At 36.2% G+C, this 21197-nt stretch overlaps 2 protein-coding genes across 2 annotated transcripts; both read right to left on the bottom strand.

Moving 5' to 3' along the window:
* Positions 1–12224: 12224 nt before the first annotated feature.
* On the bottom strand, positions 12225–13724 carry LOC136069132 (uncharacterized). The gene is made up of 3 exons (XM_065777334.1): positions 13034–13724; positions 12387–12893; positions 12225–12271 (listed from the first exon to the last, which is right to left on the bottom strand). Exons 1-3 carry the CDS (start codon positions 13722–13724, stop codon positions 12225–12227), a joined length of 1245 nt encoding a protein of 414 aa, XP_065633406.1.
* Positions 13725–17203: 3479 nt separating this feature from the next.
* LOC112006938 ((+)-cis,trans-nepetalactol synthase NEPS1) lies at positions 17204–18348 on the bottom strand. The gene has a single exon (XM_024039261.2). It carries the CDS (start codon positions 18142–18144, stop codon positions 17338–17340), a length of 807 nt encoding a protein of 268 aa, XP_023895029.2. The 5' UTR covers positions 18145–18348; the 3' UTR covers positions 17204–17337.
* Positions 18349–21197: the final 2849 nt, after the last annotated feature.

Genomic DNA, 21197 nt, shown 5'->3' with positions numbered 1-21197 from the left:
ATTAAATAAGACAAACATAAAAGTAAACCATTGTTTTGTCACCACAGCTCGGTGACTATGGGCAAACCAAATAAATGCAATGAAATTTAGCTAAGGAAAAGTAAAAAAAGGCAGATTTTGAATCCAAATATTAAGCAGAAGGATTTGTGGGTGGGAGAAGGGCTACGTCCTCGGCTTGCTATCTAGTTATGTCCTTGGTTGGCTAAACTGTTGTGGGAAGCTAGATTTGAGTGCCCTTGGGGTGGTCGCCAGCACGGAGCTTACTGGTGACTTCCAGGTCAACTAACACCACGTGGGAGTCATTTTCCTGCACCAACTCCCTCGTGCTGGGAGTTTCTTCTTCGTCATCGGCATTTGGGGGTTTCTGGACGAGGGGAGCGAGATTCGGGAAAGGGATTTGGTCGGGGTTCCTTAATGGAGATTCTTTAGAAACCCCCATAGCTTGCAGGGTGGCCAGCCACCCTTCCTCAAATCCAAGCCTCTGAGCTTGGTGAATGACAGGCTCTACGAAGTTTTTCGCATCAACAAAGCCTTCATTGTACCATTTTTTCTCATAAGCCTCCAAAGCTGCATTCAAGTCAACAATCTCATCAGCTTGTGCAAGGTTCAGGCTCTCTACCTCCGCTAGCTTAAGCTCTGTCCCCTCGAGCTTCATCTCCATCACCATCCTTCTTTTCTCTACCAATGTCTGGGCCTTCTCGGATGCTTGGACCTTTTTCTCAACAACCTCGACAGCTTTGGTCTGGTCTTTTGCCATGGCCATCGCTACATCCTTGAGAGCCTTTTCTTGTTCAGCGTCCTTGGCAACCTCCTTCAACCTCTCATCAATAAAGTGGGTCAACTGCGCGGCCTGATTGCATAAAAACCATAAGTGTAAAGAAAAAGGAGAATACATACACTTCATAGTAAATGGAAGAGGGATAGGAAAATGTGTTACCACTATAGTATGCCACTGTAAACACTTGGCCAGCGATTCATCATTCACACCCGAGAAGAAATGGATGTCTTCGGGCAGTAGCAGTCCTTGGGTCAAGCTTTGGGCCATTCACCCCTCTTCTTCTTCGCTAGGATCAAATTCGGCTTTTGGGGAGTGTACGAATTCGGCTGTTGTCAGCTTGGCAACTTGCACCAGAGCTTTAAGCTCCTCAGCGAGTACGTGAACTCTACAGCTTTGAGACACACGTTCAGTCGATTCATCTATCACCGGTGCAAGATCTTCTGCTATAGTATACCTGAGGTCGAGGTCTCGTGCTTTACCAACTGTCAAGGAGGGCAGCAAAAAATTGGCGTGCCGAGTGTCGATGTATGATAATAGTGGGCTATCCACCAACAAAGCTGGCCCAAAAGGCTGCGAAGTAGTATAAACGGGATTGTAGCTAAGAATATGGTGCGATGCTCGGAGTTGCCCGTCAAAGTGCACAAATATTTCAGACCAGAGTATGAAATTCAAGTCTCTCACATGCACTACTCTATGGTCTGGCTTAAACCTTTTCCTTTCTGCATCAAAATAATACAAAAGCTAGTTAGTGCCTATTTGAGAAAAATAATCATGGGTAAAACAAAATTAACAAGCAAAAGATGCTCGGTACCAACCAACATCACGTGATGAAAGTGGGCATGGGAGCTCATTGGCAAGCCAATTGCCGCTTACCTAGACGAATTCTCCCACCGAGTTTCTATTAGAGTCGGTAAGGCATGATATAAGCTATACCTACATGTCTCTAGTCTTTAAATAATGATCAAACCTAATGCTGCCACATAAACTATACATAAAGTTGATGTCGTGATGGTTCAGTTGCAACCTGTACATTTGGTTTAGTTTACTGACACAACTCCCAACTCAGTAAAAATTTGGGGGGTGGGGGGAGTTGGTCGGGGCATAGGCCATAGAATCTAAGGGTACCTACAATGAGAGGGTCCATGGGAAACCTAACCCCACCCTCCGGTATAGCCATCAAGGGAAAAAATACTACGTTTTGGCCAGAGCTCTGTTGTGAAATTTTAAAGTACTTGTAAGTGTACAAACTGTACCGAAGTATAATTTGACAAGAACGAGGTCGAACCCACAAGGACTTGGATGATCATAGGAAAATTAATCAAATCTTAACTAAATTAATCCTAATCTAGTTTAATAAAAAAAAATCTGAGATTAAATAAACTAAGCAAATAATAAAATTAAGCAAATAGTTAAACTAAGCAAAAGATATAAAGCAATAAAAAGATGTAAACAATCTAGAGAAAGGTATTAACGTTTTAGAATCCGCCTTGTAAGTCATATCAGCATATATTTATGATCATTAATTTTTTCCAACCACTGCATGATAATCTAGAAATCAATCTTGCTATCATGGAAAATATCATCATTAAAATTTATGTTTAAAAATCTAAAGCATGTTCTTCTTCGCTTCTTAAGTATAAAATCAAATCATTAATTGTATCTGTAGCCAAACAAATCACAAGATATATCCAATTCGAAAAATCAAATCATAAATTGTATCCGTTGACAGAAAAATCACAAGTAATATCCAATTTTATAATCAAGAATTAATAAACCAAGCATTCAATTAATTAAGATAAATCCTAAATCATGAGAAAAACATGGTTGAACTCATATCTAGAATCCCGTCTTAGTCAATTGATATAAAGCAAGAACAATTTAAATCATTAAAGAACAACTATTGTGAGAAAAATTAAATCACATAAATATTACTAGTAATCCTTAACAAGGTTTCATCCTCAACCCTAATTATAAATTTAGCTACTCATGGTAATTGAAAGAAAACACAAAAATAAAATACTAAACATTAAAATAGATAAATAAAATAAAACTAACTGTCATGGAAGAGAACCAAAGAAGTAGCCGCACTCTCTATACATTCAGCCCTCGGCCCTAGCACTAGCCTCCCTGAATTTTGCCTTAAAGAGCCTTTAAATAGGTCAAAGAATCCTATTACAAGTTGAATTCCTGTTTAGAGAAAATCTCAGATTTTTAGGCTTCACTTAACCGACAATTTTGGCCCATTTAACATCAAAATTCAGACTTGTGGTAAACTACAAATTGTAGCCCTTTAAGTTAACTTTCTAGCCCAACTTGAATCATCTCGATTGGACATCTGAGCCGAAAGTTATGCTGAAAATACTAACTGATATGCAGGCTGGAATCGTAATTCGAATTGGACTTGGATTTGGTGCAAATTTCCTTTGATTCCTTGCTCCAATTAGACTTATATTTAATTGGGTTGGTCTTCTCTTGAATTCATGCCTGGCTGAATGTAAGTTGGCTTGATTTAATTGGCTTAACCTCACTTTGCATGTAAAGCCCTTGTTACCTGCAACACAAAGATATTATATAATCAATCACAAAATAACATAAAAGTAAAGTTAAATATGTAGATATGTGAGTATTTTATTGTATATATTTCATGCACATCAAGCTCCTCTCGAGAGCAATATTGCCCTCGTGACAATAGGTAATATCGACTCCCCAGGAATGCCATAGGCTTCTCTAAAGTTGGCCAAGGCAGCCTCAGGTGCAAAAAAATGAGAGTATCCCATTCCTAAACTCTGGAGTGAAGAAAAATTGAAAGGAAGAAAGAGTAAACAAAACTTACTCTGGGCTCTAGAGAATGATGATCTAGAGTGGAGTGTTTACACATAATAGGAGAATGCTAGACAGAGAGGAAGTTGAAGGAGAAAGGATGTAAAGAGTGATGTGGGAAATCAAAGGGAACTATTTATAGGGTCCAAATGGGGTTATATGGCCCAAGCCTCTCGATACATTATATGACCTTGTCCCCATTCCAAACCTTTAAACTTAATCCAAAAGCCCCAGGGCCCAATCTAGGCCCAAGAGTTGAAATGAGACTATGCTGTCCTGGATACCTAAAGTAAGCCCCTTCTGATCGTATCTAACCTGGTCGGAGGTGTTATTGCTCAGAGACACCCTGTACTCGGCTACTCGGTAATGCTTTCGGGAATATCACTGTCGAGCAGGCTTTTGGAGGTGGGAATTAGTTCCAATGCCATTACCACCTTTTCGGACAGAACATGCATCCACTTAGAAATGATAAAATTGGACCCCCATTCACACTAGTAAGGGGGAGTAATCATAACAACTCCACTTATCTTAGCCTATAAATAGGAGAAGAGAATGAGGAATGTGGGTTGGCAATTCTAGGGAGAACGCACAGAGAATAGAGTGACTAGTTCAAGAAAAGGGGGTGTGACTTTGTGAGAGAGAGGGGCTTGCAAAATCTAGAGTGAGTGATTAGGTCTTCGAGCGAAGGACCACCCATAGTAGGAAACCCAAAATCCACAATACAAATAGATTGTGAGCCCAATTATAGGTAGAGCCCGTTATCCCTATATTAGGTACGCACAATAGCAAATATGTAAATTTATGTTTTCAAAATTTGAAATACCATGAAATATTTTTTTTTCAAACTTAATTTGTGTAAAATAAAAACTGTATCAATAGTAGACACATATTTTTAAATGAATACAAATCTTCTCTCTCATTTTTTGTGTCTCCACTTTATGCTTTACCAATTATATTATATTATGGTTTTTTTTTTTTTTGGGTTATTTTATAAGGAAAGTCAAACAAATAGATGTCAAGTTGTAATTTGTGAAATATAAAGCAGTAAACAAAAGTGAGACAGTCAGACTGATGGTTAATATTTCATAAGAATTATATCTTAACACTTAAGAATAAAAGGCAAAATTACATTTTACCACTCTAAAATATACAACAGATTACACTTTGCACCCTAATTTATTTGAAAGCATACTTTGCATAAACTATCACACTTATCACACTTTGCACCCCCAGTGTTACTTTTATCATTAAGTTAGACAAAAATTAATAGCACATGAATTGCACATAATTTTTGCTTAGGTGGCACATTGTTTAAAGACCAAAACACCATTTTCACAAACAATAAAAACAAATACTTCTTCTTTCGTTCTTTTTTCCAGGTCTCTCTCTCTCTTGCGTCTTCCTCTCTCTCTCGTCCAGTAGCTCTTTTCCTCTCTCTCATTGTTCAGTTGCTCCTTTCCCCAAAATCAAACATACAAGTTATCTCTAAGCCCAATAAAATTGGACCGTTTCAAAGCACAGTAGTTGATGAAACTATATCACCTTTCATGGCTGCCTTACATCTGAATTTCCGTAATGGCCAGATAGTGGCTGAAGCATTATAGAAAAACCATCCAAAACATATTGTTCAGCAGGTTACTAGTCAACCAGGTAGATACCAAAGCCTTAATGAGTTTGCGAATCAGGTTAACCTCTAGGACTGTTAATACATGAACCAAGTTCTATGTTCTTTCTGTGTTACTAATCAGCCTTCCTTTTGGGCGTGTGTATTCATCACTATTTTATTTTATGATTAAATAGCTAAATAACATTAAGTTTATATTTTTATCCATAATTTTTTTCCCTTCTTCTATCTTAATTTATGATTCAAAATTTTGTTTTCATCACAACTTGATTGATTGTATAGTCATTCTCAAATACAACTTGTATAATCTTTTAATAGTCTCAATAAACGTAGCGATTCAATCTTCATTCTTCAGTTAATCAGTTCCTACTATTCGTCATGTTGAACTCGTAGTGGCCCAGTTCGCAATTTGACCTTTCAAGCATGGCCCAACAACTAAAGCTTTTACCCAAAACGGAACCATGTTGATCTGTGTTATGGAGCGCTTCTTGTACATCATATTTTGTTTTGGTACCATTGATGATTTCGCTTTGGACTTAGAGATAACTTGTATGCTTGATTTGGGGGAGAGGAGCAGAACAATGAGAAAGAGGAGAAGAGCTGCTGGGCGAGAGAGAGGGGAAGTGCTGCTGGGCGAGAAAAAAAAAAGTATTTTTTTAATTGTTTGTGAAAATAGTGTTTTGGTCTTTAAACAATGTATCACCTAAGCAAAAATCACATGCAAATAATGTTCTATTAATTTCTGTTTAACTTAACAGTAAAAGTAATGTCGGGTGCAAAATGTAATAAAGGTGATAGTTTAGGGCATAAAGTGTGCATTCGAATAATTTATGGTGCAGAGTGTAATCTAGTGTATAATTTAAGATGGTATAGTGTAATTTTTCTATAAAAAAAAATAGAAAAAAAAAATAATAATGTGTACCTAATTACTTGTATTTAAAGGATTTTTTAGAATAGCCTTTAATTGTTTACTCTTTGGGCCATTGAACTAATGGGTTATCTGACAGAGGGTAGCTCTCCAATGACTAGGAAAAAAAAATTAGAAAAAAATAATAATGTGTACCTAATTACTTGTATTTAAAGGATTTTCAAGAATGGTCAATCATACAAGTACAATAATTGGTCTTAAAGTTTTTGGTTGTTTACTCTTTTGGCCATTGAACTAATGGGTTATCTGATAGAGGGTAGCTCTACCTTGATTAGAGTTCGCTCATTCGAATTTAATATAGTGTGCTTATTACTTATAACCTATTGTTCATGGTTAAAGGCGGTGCACCTAATTTAATATATATATATATATTATTAAACTCTCTCTCTTCTCTCATTAAAAAAATATTTTATCTTTTCTTTCTTTTTCTCTCTCTCCGGCTTCTCTTCTTTCTTCTTTTTTCCTTATCATTTTTTTCTCTCTCTCCCTCATCGCCGAGACCCATCTCGCCCAAGCTTCGTTATCAAATGGCTACTTTGTTTCTTCTTGATTTGGGCTTTGTAGAAACCAAAGCACAAACACCGCATTCACAAACCAAATATCGTCATACCAGAGGAGGAATCTGCTCACCATCCAAACCAAACACCATATGCAACCCATGAATAAGCTCGGCTTCCATCGTCGAATTCGTTGTCTCCAAATTGATCCCTAGAAATTGAGTGAGAGAGAGATTGTTTTTTATGGACCCAACTTGTTTTGGCCTTAGTTTTCCTTTTTAATCAAAGCCCAAATCCGAGTCAAAACCAAGTCTTCGAACTCAAATACTCTGCCCCTCCCTCCAAAAAGCAAAAGAACCATTAATGGTTGTGCACTGAGTCAAAACCAAGTCTTCGGACTCAAATGGGTTTTATAAAATTTTGTATATTTTGTACTTATTGAAGGAGTCGTGAGAGCCACAGACATGGCCGGAGAAGGAGTGGTGATGTGCCTGTGTTGGTGGTGATTTGTGTGGTGGTTTTTGGCTAATTTGGATTTTCGACAGTGGTTGTGGGTGGTTGTTCTTGGCTTGCTAGTTGTTGTTGGGTGGTTATTCTTGGTTGGTAGTGGTTGTGGATTGTGCCATTTATTGGTTTATGGTTTTTTTTTTTAGTGGGATGTATTATTTTATTATAGCAGATATATTATTTTATTGTGTTGTGCCAGATAGCTAAAAAAATAGCTCCACTGTTCTGGACACTCTTATAGACCTATAAAGGCTCCTCAATGTTTTTTTTTTTGTTTTTTTTTTTTTTTCGAGAAGCCATAGGCTCCTCAGTTGGCTTTTCAATAGATAGGAACTATTATAGCCACATCCAAATTGGATTGCTATGAACGTTTCTCCCTTTCCTCATATTCAAGATATGAAGGTTAAAGTTTAAATTTCATTCTCTAAATTGATAAATGGTCACGGCACATGAGTAATTTATTATAGAAAAAAAAAGTTGTTTTAATGAACTTTTAACATTATTATTTTTAACCACCGCTCACTCTTGGTATAATGGTCACTTCACAATTATAAGTGCTTTGTGGGGAGGGGGGGGGGGACGGGGGACAAAGGCCGGGGTTCAAGTCTCTAAGAGGAAATATCACACATATATACACTTAAATTAAGTTAGAATGTGATAGGCCAAAAACGTATTGAACCCTTGTGATGAATTAATTGATTAATTAGCTAAGTTTATTAATTAATAAAATTAACATGCAAACGCTTGGTAGCACAAACAAATCACCAATTAAACTAAGTATGCAGCGGAAAATAAATTGACACATTGATTTGTTTACAAATGGGGAAAACCTACACGGTAAAAACCCCACCTGGTGATTTTAAGGTCACCACTCCAGAGAATCCACTATTATCACAACAAGCGGTTACAAGTAAAGGAATCCCAGTACTTTATACCAACCTACAGTTAACTGCTTACCCTAATACCCAATTAGACTTGTTCTGTAGTGACAATCTCTCCTGGTAATGCATGGCACCCAGTACGTGACTAACCAATTGCACGAATCCCAGTACGCGACTTCAATCACCAACTAGAGAAGGTTGTTGGCTGCAAAGTTCTTCAGTTCATCACACAATGAAGATCGAGAAGATGCTTGGTTACAAAACCCTATGGTGTACAAACACAGCAGCTTCTTCACAAGAAAGATGAACTAGGACAAATTCTGTCTCCAGTCACAATTTGCTTGAACAAACTTTGCTCAACACTTGTGCAACTTGTGTAACTTTTGATGGTCCTTCAAATAATCATTTTATATGTTTAGGGTTGTAAGAAAAGAAAGCCCAAACATACAATCACAGATTGAAGTCAAAACAAAACTGAAACTCTATTTTTCATAAACCTCTACAGATACCCTATCTGTCGAGCTGCTGTTGAGACACGAGATTCAGACAGCTCTTAAGTCTCGATAGATGGCTAGCTGTCAAGTTTTAATGAACAGCACTTTCTGCACTTGAATCTTGGATAGACTTGCATGACTTTTAATACTTGATCTTGAAACAAGGTTTCTTAAAACATTAAACACATCCTAGATCTACCCAAATACAAGTAAAGTGCGTTTTGTCAAAGGTTTAGCCAATTACATAAAATAGTGACATATATTCCTAATAAGTGAATCACATATGTCTTAATAGAATGAAATTTCTATCTTGTATAAAAAATATATATTATTTTAAAACTTAAATTTAATAAAAGAAATAGTTGTTGTTGCTTTAGATGGCTTGTGTCTCTGAGTCGTCCTTTATTTATTTATTTATTTTTATAAGTGTCTTTGAGTCGTCCTAAGGACACTAGATGCCCTCTGCCTTATTCGCTAGCTAGTACCACTGCTAAATAATTATATTCTTAAACATTAAATTTTCTCAACACGTATTTCAATAACATTTTTTCATGCACACGTATTTCTACAACACTTAAACAACGTTGTTAGACATATGTGGGAATTTTTAGAAACATATGTGATGTATATTGATTAATTCTTTGACAAAATACACTTTACTTATAATTGGGTAGATCTAGAATAAGTTTAGTACTTCAAAAAACAAATGTTCAAGTTTAATATTGAAGCCATGCAAGTCTGACCAAGAAACAAGTGAAGAAGTGCTGTTCATTAAAGCTAGATAGATGTCTCAACAGAATCCTTTCTATCAAGGTTTAATGTTGAAGCTCGATAAAAGCTCGACAAAAGATGAATCTGTTGAGAATTATGAAATTAGAATTTCCAGATTTGATTTCACACATATCCATGAGTATTTGTGTAGGGTTTCTTTTCTCACAACCTTAGACATATATAAGGATTATTTTAAGGGCTATCACAGTGATGTAAAGTGATGCAAATTTTGTTTCAATTGTTGTTACAACGCATATTGTAACCGGAGACAAAATTGCCCTAGTTCATCATATTCTCTGTAGAATCTACTACATCTTTGAGCCAAGGGTTTTGTAATAAATGAGCTTCCTAATCTTCATTGTTGGATGAACTGAAGAAATTTGCATCCAACATCTTCCTTAAGTTGGTGTGTTAGTTATGTATTGAGATCCGTGCATCATTGGTTGGTCACATACTAGAAATCGTGCATTGAACGGAGAGATTGTCGCTACATCATAAGTCCAATTGAGTTTTAGGGTAAGGGTTCAACTGTAGGTTGGTTTTAGGTACTAAGATTCCTTTTACTTGTAATCGCTTGTTTTAATAATAGTGGATTCTCGAGAGTGATGGCCTTAAATTCACCCAGTGGGGTTTTGCCTCAGTAGTTTTCCCCATTCGTAAACAAATCACTTGTATCAAATTTATTTTTTGCTACATTGAACTGAATTGGTGATTTGTTTGTGCTACCACGCTTATTGCATGTAATTGATTCCAATTAATTCACTTGGATAATTAGTTGATTAATTTATCAAAGGGGTCAATACATTTTTGGCCTATCAAACATTACTAGAATAACATTACCAAACGGACCCTTATTTACTAGCAAGTACCATCCTCAAAATACTTATATTGTAAAACTAAACGTGATTCCCACATATTGCAAGGATGGACCCAAAACTAGACGAGGTCCATGGATCCTTGGATTGAAATATATATATGTGTGTGTGTGTGTGAAAGATTATAAAATTTAACTCCAAAATAGTTATACTTGAAATCCTCAAATATTAAAAGTTAGTCAAAAGAACCAATATGAAAAGGTTTGACTAGGATTCAACATTAAGAAAGCAATGAGAAATCAGAGCATGAAACTAGCAATAAATGTCAAAAATTTCAACTAAAAAGGGGTTTCGATAATCTTTCAATAAGGTAAGGGAATCTTGAACAAAGGTGAAAACAAGTTTGCCAATGGAATTGACTCTAGAAACCTTCATAATTGGCCACAAGTATTGTTACACCACAAACCCAAAAGGGTCCAAAACATTAGAAATACAACCTAAAGGTACCTGTAGATTTTTCTTTTTTGACAATTCAATCCAAGTACCAACATCAAGAAAAATACTCTCAAAGTAAGTTAGAGTTTTATGCAATAATTACAAGGATCATTGGCCACAAAAGAATGAAGGTCTGAATTAACTATATATAAACATCTTGTTTCTAAGATGGGATAAAAGTCATCACCAAAATCAGTTACAAAAAAATTGTGCAAAATATCCCTAGTGTGTGCAGCTCCAACACTAGGTTAAGAGTCTCATACAACTAAGGTCTATAATACCAAAAGTCAAGCCTCCAAAAAGTAGTTGCCTAACTACTACAAGCAATAACATTTGACTCAAAAGGTTGTTGTCTGCTCTGTAAAAATTCATAATTAAATAGTAGTGAGACAAGGATTCAGGTGCACGCCATAATAATCTATTGTGTCACTTAGGTGTTGCGCTACTGGCCGTGTCACAAAGACTTAGATGCCATAATATAATCCACTGTATTACGGTGTTGTGCTACTGGCCGTGTCACGAAGACTACAAATACCAATTACTGGCTATTGTGTCACAAAGACTCAGGTGTTGCACTACTCGACAAATAAAGGATTTTTTTTTTCTTCGTTAAAGAAAGCTAAGTTTTTAGCCTTCACATCACCAACCCTTGCTCATTTATATCAAAGTTATTAATACTGTTTCGGTTTCTCCAATGGAATGGAATATTTCGATACCGGCCGATTTTGGCGTACCGTTTCAAGGTGTTTCGGGGTTCCTAAAAAACAATTTATATATATTCTTGTAGAACATAAAATTGTCAATTCTAATAAATAAATAACTAAATATCAAATAATACAAATCATTTAGTCTTAACTCTTACGTCTTAAACATCATATAACATCAATTTAACATCACACAATAAGAAGATTAACAAGACAATAACTAAATATCAAATAATACAAACCATTTAGTCTTAACTCTTAAGTTTTAAACATCAATTTAACATTACACAATAAGAATATTAACAAGATAATAACTAAATATCAAATAATACAAGATTTAATTCTCATCATCATCATCCATGAGAGAAGGATCAAATTCATCATCAAAAGAACTCCCACAAGAACTACCAGCACCCATTGCAAGATTTGTCAAGCCATGCTCATTGTTGTTGTCATCATCATCATTGTCATCAACATCAATAGTTTCAAGTTCAGCATCCTCTTCCACATTTACTATGCCTGCTGGTTCATTAAGACAATCCCAATTTATGTCATCTGGATTAAGAAGTGCAGGTTCTTCAGCTACCCAATCTCCCATTAAGTCAATGTTATCCAAGCTTATAGGATCCAATGCATACTTATTCCTTTGAATGTTCCTACCAATGAGAATATTAAACATTAGTAACATTTTATAAATTATAATTATTTGAAACTACATTTCATTTACATATGAGTAACGATGATAAATTTACCTTTCTCGAAGCCTCAAATTATAATGGACAAAGACCAAATCATTTACTCGTTTATGTTCTAATTTATTTCTCTTCTTTGAGTGAACATATTCAAATGTGCTCCAATTTATTTCACAACCAGTTGCACTACAACATTGACTTAGCACACGAATGGCAAATTATGGTAAATCTAGAGCTCCAAGTCCAAATTGCTCCCACCATGAAACTACAATAACAAATAAGAATGTAAAATAAGCATTGCCCATTTAATCTTACAATAACAACTATAAAGGATAAATAGACATATTGAAAGGAAATACTATTAAATTATTAATGTTTACCTGGATTTAGTCTCTCTTGTTGGCGGATTGCTAGTGATGTGCCAAAGTCACCAATTGACTTTTTGTACTCATCAAGTTGCGAACTTATTTTGTCTTGAATGTCAAGATCGGGAATCAACCTCATTAGAGTGCTTAGCAACCCTCTTTGAACTTCATTTTTCCTTTTAAATGAAGGCCTAAAGTAAATTGCAGGGTTAAGAAAGCAACCTGCTGCATGCAAAGGACTATGAAGTTGTTTGTCCCATCTAGCATCAATAACTCTAATATAATTTCCATACAAAGAAACTTTGTTCTTCAACCTTCTTTTTATTTCCTCTTTTGCTTTGTCCATTGCTTCATACAAGTACCCCATAGCATACTTTTTGTACTCATCAAGTTGCGAACTTATTTTGTCTTGAATGTCAAGATCGGGAATCAACCTCATTAGAGTGCTTAGCAACCCTCTTTGAACTTCATTTTTCCTTTTAAATGAAGGCCTAAAGTAAATTGCAGGGTTAAGAAAGCAACCTGCTGCATGCAAAGGACTATGAAGTTGTTTGTCCCATCTAGCATCAATAACTCTAATATAATTTCCATACAAAGAAACTTTGTTCTTCAACCTTCTTTTTATTTCCTCTTTTGCTTTGTCCATTGCTTCATACAAGTACCCCATAGCAGGTTTCTCATCCCATCAACAAGACGAAGCACTCTAACTAAAGGCTCACTAACTTTCACTATGTTCTTGCATTGAGACCAAAATGAATAATCTTCCAAAACAATTTTACTTATCTCCTTCCCAATGGCAGTCTTAGCATGGGGGCATGAAAGCCATTTATCACAAGTGAACATTTGTCTAAGCTCTTTTTTGAACCTTAGCATGCTCTGTAGGCTTAAGAAGTTAGTGGCAAACCTTGTAATTGCAGGACGACATAACTCCCTTCCATTTGTAAAATCTTGCCTCATCAAGTCTAAAACAACTCCATGATTGTAAATGAACTTTGTTATCTTTTTTGCCTTCTTAATTGCTTCATCAACAAGAGGGAACCACCTAGGATTAGCAATATTCTCCAACATCAAGTCTATGCAATGAGCTGCACAAGGAGACCAAAATAAAGTACCATACTTCTGTTGTAATTTTTTTCCAGCTTTTTTATAGGTAAAAGCATTATCTGTAATCAATTGCACAATATATTCCACACCAATTTCTTGAACAACAGAATCAAATATCTTAAACAACGTTTCAACATCTTTTGTAAGGCCTGAAGTGTCAATAGATTTCAAGAACATGGCACCCCTTGGACAATACACCAAAAAATTCATTATTGGTTGTTGTTTTTGATTTGTCCACCCATTAGACATTACTGAACAGCCATATACTTTTCAATCATTTTTTATATCTAACAAAAAATCATTAACTTCATGCACAGCATTTTTCAAAAGGGGTCCCCTCAACTCAAAAAGAAGGGCCCCTTAAATCCTAGCCCAATAGCAGCAATGGAATTTATCATAGGTTGATAATAGGGTGACTGAGATGCATAAAAGGGTACATTAGAATGATACCACCATCTTGCCACATTCATTGTTGCATTATCAATCATTGCTTTTGTAGCCAAAGCACTTCTTATAGAGGGTTGAGCACCGAGGGTTGTTCTAGGAGCAAAATAACTCTTAATTTTCTTCTTTGCTCTTATTGACCTATATCAGTGTCAACATCCTTTCCCCTAGATTTTATTTTACCTAATGTTTGAGGTGGAGTCTTTTGAGTCTTTTCAACAACCCTAACCTCCTCCTCCTCCTCCTCCTCCTCATCATCATCATCATCATCAACATCAAATGGATCACCATATGGGTTCCCAATTTCTGATTGAATCCTCTTTTTAGTTTGTTTAGATTTTTTCAAGTCTTCAATCATTTGTTTCATTTGAAACCTAATATCAGATGAAACAACTTTACATGGTTCAACTTGACCCCTAATCCCAGCAAGATGATACTTAAGTCTAGTAATACCACCCCCTTTAATCAACTTATTACAATGCAAACAGATAGCATTATTTTTTGCATTAGGCACTGCACAGGCATGAGCCCATGCAGGATCCTTTGATCTTCCAGGGGCAGAGGCCACAAAAGCAGCAGAAGTACCAGCTGAACTATGATGAAAACGATGATCAACCATAGTTTACTGTTCAATGAAAATGAAATGAAATTCAATCAAATGCAGTAGCTAAAATTTAATTTAATTTGCATGAAGTGGATGAACAAACAAATCACGTATCTAAAATTCTTAACTCTTACGTCTTAATCTTAACCACAAAACTTAGAAATCATAAGAAAAAAAACCCAGAAATGTTTCGGATTGTCATAGTTTACTGTTCAATGAAATGTTGTGTTTTACATCATGTAAAACACAACATTTCATTGAAAACTATGACAATCCGAAACATTTCTGGGTTTCTTATACAACATTTCATTGTCATAAATCCACTCAAAAGAGTCAAAACCAAAAAACTAAGTTCCTAACCACAAAACAAATCATAAGAAAAAAAAAATTATGACAATCCGAGAGAAATGAACCAACGAAAGACTAAAGCTTAAGTTCTTACTTCTTAACAGTTAACACTTAATCACACATATCTTCAGCTCCTAACACTTAATCTTAAGATTCTTAGCAAATCATAAGAAAAAAAATCTTAAAAAATCCGAGAGAGAGAGTAGAGAAAGAATACCTGTTTTGGCCGAAGTAGAGAAAGAGTGAGAGAGTCAGAGATAGAAGCTAGGAGCAGAAAGCACAGCACGAGAGAGTGAGAGATTGAAGCTTAGGAGCAGAGAGCACACTACACAGTGAGCAGTGAGCAAGACGGCAGTGAGTGAGAGAGAGATTGAGAGTGAAAGAAATCAAAGAATAAGAATAGAAGACCTGAAGAGTGGAGGAATATAAGATTAGGTTTTTTAGTTCTGTCCAAAACGGCGTTGTTTTGCAGTCTCTGGACTTTTTTTTTTTCTTTTTATAACAGGCAAAATCATGTACCGACCGAAATTCCCATCTCGGCCGGAATGAACTGGAATTAGCCGGAATGGCCAGAATGACCCGAAACGGCCCGAAATTTGGCCCAAGGTGGAACGTAGGTAATTCCAGTACCATTTTGCATACCGGAATGAAAAATTCCATCCGTTCCGGCCGGAACGGAACAGAATCAATAACAATGATTTATATCATCATTTTTTTTTTTTGAATTTTTTTTGAAAAGGAATGTTCGTCCATGTATATCTTCTTCTTTTTTTGTCTTGGATTGAAAAGGAGTGTATACTCATTTATTATTATTTTTTGTCTTGGATTGAAAAGGGGTGTTTGCTTATTTATTATCCTTTTATTTTTTCTTGGAGTGAAATGGAGTGTTAGAAGACTTTAATGAAAGGGTTGTGTTTAGTCACACTTCACTCAGATGTGTTACACAATGCATATTTTGTAAACTCATGAAATCATGACTCTTTTTTTTTTTTTCCTGAATGAAATCATGACTTATGTGCACTAATATTTATCCTTAATGAAAAATTGAGCTAGTCGCATATTCTCTTTTAAGCCTCCCACGTGCCTTGTTAATGCCCATATGTTTTTTTTTTTTTTTTTTGGGAGAAGGTCTGTTCATGAGTTTTAAATTCTTTTTTCTTTTATATATATATATATTTTTTGGGAGAAGGTCTGTTCATGAGTTTTAAATTCTTTTTTCTTTTATATATATATATATATATAATTCAATAATTAGGGGAGAAAGATTTGTACCTTTGATGTCTCCTTTAGAAACACAAGAAAGCACAAACCAGTTGAGTTGTAAGTATTTTGATATTTGACTAATATTTTGAGTTTTAAATTCAAGATTAAAAAAATTCCTCACTTTCCATTATGGCCTAACTAATGTTGTGATTAAATTCTTGTTGTATAGTTCAACTAACTGCTTGAGCTTCATCTTGAGGATGGTCGTTTCCCCTCGCACAAATAAAGAGCAAAAACTTGTGAATATAAAGCGTGCTGCCTTCTAAAGAGAGTTAGTGGGGGGTTGAGAATGTAAACCATTCAGTTTGGGTCCCCATCGAATTTTTTCTGTTTCCTCATATCCCCTCCTTTTGTGGACAATCTGAATCTTGGTCAAAAGAAAAATTTTTGTTGTTTGGTGTCGTCCTTTGTGATGTTATTTGGAAGCAGAGAAATCAATCCCTCTTTGAAAACATTATCCTTAATTTTGATGGAGTAGCGTCCAGGATTTCTAGTCTCTTCGCTGAGCATAAAAATTCAAGAGCCTCCACCTCAAGACATCTAGTTTTTGCCCCTCCTCAGATTTGGATTCCTCCCTCCAGGCTGGACATAAAAATAAATGTTAATGCAGCAGTGGGTCCTCACTTCTCTGCCATCGCTGTAGTTGTGAGAGACTAAAGATGGGGGTTGGTATTTGCTGGCTCCATGAAAGTGAACACCACCCTCCCTCTCCAGGCTGATGCAAAAGTAATTAGATGGGCAATTTCCTTAGCCCTTGCTCTGGCTGGCGAATCTTTCATTGTGGAGTCTAATTCTCAATCTGTTGTCCAGCTTCTTTCGAATTTGGCAGTGCCCCCTCCTTGGAGAATCAGGTCCCTATGCTCTGATTTGAAGTCCTTTTTGTTTCTCTCTGGTAATGTCTTTGTAATCTGGGTCCCTAGGCTGTGTAATGAGGCAGTCCACACCTTAGTTAAATGATGTTTATCTTGTAATTTTTTTTTTTTGGCTCTGTCGGCTGGGGTTATTAGTTCCATACGGTTTCTCTTTATTTATTTTGGGAGAATCCAGTAGGGTGTTGTAGTACTAAAACTTTACCAAAACATCTCTATTATTTTCGATAATCAACACTAGAACACTTAATTACGAGCACAACACATAGACAAAGATGGAAAATTCTAAAATCTTTGTGACAGAACTCACGCAAGTGTGCTTTCTAATGGATCTTTAGCCAACTTTGACACAAAACCCAGCATCCACCACCAGATTATGCCCAGTGACAAACTCCGAATCCCCAGAAGCAAGAAACACCACAGCGTCGGCCACATTATTGGGTCTCAGCATCCCACCTTTCAAGATGGAACATGACTCTACCACCTTATCTGCCTCCTCATCATTTTCACACCTAAACATGTCCTTCAGCAGTGGCGTCCCAACCGCACCTGGTGTAACACAATTCACGCGTATCCCATACGCGCCCAGCTGCAAGCTCGCGGACCTCACCAACCCCAACACCGCATGCTTCGACATCACGTAGTCGACGTACTTGGGGCAACCAATACTCGCCGCGACGCTCGTCGTGCAAACAATGCTCCCCCTCACGCGCCCTTCAACCATCGCCTTCGCCGCGTGCTTCACACACGCCACCATTCCACGCGCGTTCACCGCCATGAGCTTGTCGTAAGCCGACAACTCCATGTCCAACACGCTCTGATCGCACGTTTGTGTCGCTCGAGCCACGCCGGCGTTGCTGAACATGATGTCGAGGCGTCCGTACGTATTGACCGTTGTGTCTACTAACGTTTTGACCTGTTCCTCGTCACTGACATCGCAGTGGACATAGGTGCATATGTTGGGACCGATAGATGCGGCGACGTTTTGGCCCTTCTCGTCTTGTACGTCGGCGATAACGACGGCTCTTGCGCCGTGAGCGGCGAAGTGGCGCGCCGTGGCCTCGCCCATGCCGCTTGCACCTCCGGTGATTATGGCCACCTTGCCTTGGAGCTTGTTGTTTGATGGTGTGGTGTCTGTCATTTTGTTTGTATCAATCAGGGGAGTGAAGCTGGGAATGAAAACCTTTAATTTCTATGTGATACTATGCCAACTACTCTGGTCCCATATATTACAAATCAAATAGTAACAAAGCACTACGACTTTCTATGAAAGAACATCTCCTCTTTATTTAAGAGAATCTGACCCCACAAAATGATCCATATGGGTGATTGGACCGAAAGGCCTACACTCTTTGCCTATTCTCTCTCTCTCTTTCTCTCTCTCCCTCTGAGATCTTGAGATAACTATACGATGAAGAGGTAGAAAAATAAAAGTAAAAATGAAGATAGAGAGGATAAGAATAGGAAATTAGGAATACGTGTATGGAGGAAAAAAAATAGGGATAAAAGAAAAAAGAAAAAGAAGAAAGAGACAATTCTAAAAAGTGAAATCACAATATAGATTTAAAAAATCTTAGAAAAGGGGAAAATAAAATAAAGAACAAGAAGAAGAAAATTTTGGTTGGTGGATCAATCATACAAGAATTAGAATTGTTTCATTCTTGTTTTTGGGTTTACTCAAGGGCCATTGAATTAATGGGTTATTTGATAGTGGGTTGCTCTCCCTTGACTTTAACTCTGTCACTTGAATTTAATATTTGTTGCTTATTACTTATTACCTTTTATTATCTGTAAACGTAAAAACAACTCTTGCAATTTTATTGTTTACGATTCAAGGTGGTGCATCTAACTGACTAGGAGGGGCTTAGACTATTTTGCAATATTCGATGTGAATAATTTATCGAGGAGTTTAAAGTTAAATTTAGATTCTTTGTAATATCATGTTTATAGATGCTTGAGATGAAAAGTTAAGAATCACCAGATTCACCACCATTTAATCACACAAGGAGAATAGTTTTTTAAAATTTTAACTTCTCACTTTTTTAACTTTTACCTTTATTTTTATTACAAAACTGAGCTGGAAATCTAAGTTTTTTACCTTTTAATCTCGACAATTCATAAGGCATTGCATCCAGTGTATTGCACAAGATCTAGAGTAAGAAAAAGAAGAAAGAGACAATTCTAAAAAGTAAAACATATAGATTAAAAAACCTAAACAGAAGATAAAATAAAATAAAGAGTAAAAAAAAGGTTTGGGGTTGGTGGATCAATCATACAGAATAAGAATAATGTGTACCTAATTATTTGTGTTCAAAGGATTTAAGAGTAATCAATCATACACATATAATAGTTGGTACAATTTTATTGTTTATGATTCAAGATGGTGCATCTAACTGACTAGGAGGAGCCTAGACTATTTTGCAATATTCGATGTGAAAATTTAACAGGGACTTTAAAGTTAAATCTAGATCCCTTGTAGTATTCTGTTTATAAATGGTCGAGATGAAAAATTAAGAATCACCAAATTCACCATCATTCAATCACACAAGAAAAGTAGTTTTTTAAAATTTTAACTTCTCACTTTTTTAACTTTTTATCTTTATTTTTATTATAGAACTAAGATGGAAAGCTAAGTTTTTTACATTTTAATCTCGACCATTCATAAGGTATTGCATCTAATGTATTGCAGAAGATCTAAATTAAGAAAAAGAAGACAAAGACAATTCTAAAAAGTAAAACATATAGATTAAAAAACTTAAAGAGAAAATAAAATAAAATAAAATAAAGAGTAAAGAAAAAGGGTTTTGGGTTGTTGGATCAATCATACAGAACAAGAATAATGTGTACCTAATTATTTGTGTTTAAAGGATTTTTAAGAGTAATCAATCATACACATATAATAATTGGTCTTAAAGTCTTTGCCTGGCACAATTTGCTTGATTTTTTTTGTTTGATTCTTGTTTTTGGGTTTACTCTAGAGCCATTGAACTAATGGGCTATTTGATAAAGGTTGGCTCTCCCTTGACTTGAACTCTCTCATTTATTTAATATCAGGTGCTTTTTTATTTTGTACATTTTATCATCATAGAAAGTAAAAATAACTCTTGCAATTTTATTGTTTACGGTTTAAGGTGATGCATCTAATTGACTAGGAGGGGCCTAGACTATACTGCATTATTTGATGGAAAATTTATCAAGGAGCTTGAAATTAAATCCAGATCCCATGCAACATCCTACTTATAGACGGTGGAGATGAAAAGTTAAGAACTTCACTGTCCAATCAAATAAAAAGAGTAGTTTTTATAAAAATTTTACTTTTCTTTTTATCTTTTTATATTAGACATCTGAGATGAAATGTTAAATTTTTTACATTTTTATCTCGACCATACATAGGATATTGCATCCAGTGTATTGCATGAGATCTAGATTAAGACCAGTAATTGAAGATATAGGTCAATTGAATTGGGGAAGTATCTATAAATCTCTCACTTGATCCCACACCTTATATGATGAAGCGTAAATTCGTCAGTAGAGTTGGTCAGATGGAGGTAATCCTCAGCCTGTATGATCGTACTCTCAAAGGTGGTCACCGGTGTGGTGCCTGCCACAATGCCTCCGATGCCAAAGTCAGTATAAGAAGCTCTTTAGGAAATGAACAATGTAATTGGAAAGAATCAAAAAGATCTCTCAGTATTTGTGTGCATATGTACCTGGTCCTTAGCCATGTGGGAGACTTATATATACGTTCTTATGGCCTCCAGCCGTTGGGGTAGTTATGGAGGTCTTAATGCTCCTTTTGGTAACGTCTGGGGCCGTTTAATGTGCCATCACTGTCTTTCAACAGATTGTACAGTTGTCCTTGTAACCGTTTTGGGTTTGATTGCCTGCATTGAATGGTCTGGATATCTTCGTCAGTAAAGCATATAATTGACTCACCTAACCAGAGTTTGGATTCGTCCGTATCGATGGGATTGTCCGTGTGTACATGAACTCGTGCCTCGTCAGTTGCCCCCTGATTCTGTGTTCGTTATTTAAATGACGATCATAGAATGTGAAGAGTTTTACAGTTTACGAGTGTCGTTTGGGATTTCGGTACGCATTAAATGCAAAGCGGTGGCGTTTCGCAAATCATGGCATATGTGGCACGTGCTGGTGGGTGGAGTTAATGCTTTGATTTGGTGGGAATATTGGGCT

Source organism: Quercus suber, unplaced genomic scaffold, assembly GCF_002906115.3.
Source record: "Quercus suber isolate HL8 unplaced genomic scaffold, Cork oak 2.0 scaffold_153, whole genome shotgun sequence".
NCBI classification, from domain to species: Eukaryota; Viridiplantae; Streptophyta; class Magnoliopsida; order Fagales; family Fagaceae; genus Quercus; species Quercus suber.
The sequence above is the reverse complement of the archived record's forward strand: the minus strand, read 5'-3'. Positions and strand labels throughout refer to the sequence as shown.

Bases quoted from the DNA above. Each gene is read 5' to 3' on its own strand.
- LOC112006938 (XM_024039261.2), bottom strand. From the start codon at position 18,144: ATGACAGACACCACACCATCAAACAACAAGCTCCAAGGCAAGGTGGCC.
- LOC136069132 (XM_065777334.1), bottom strand. From the start codon at position 13,724: ATGTCTAATGGGTGGACAAATCAAAAACAACAACCAATAATGAATTTT. The intron at 12,894-13,033 runs GTACTTGTATGA...TGCATGCAGCAG, and splicing joins GATGAGAAACCTGCTATGGG to GTTGCTTTCTTAACCCTGCA. The intron at 12,272-12,386 runs GTAAACATTAAT...TTGTTATTGTAG, and splicing joins ACAAGAGAGACTAAATCCAG to TTTCATGGTGGGAGCAATTT.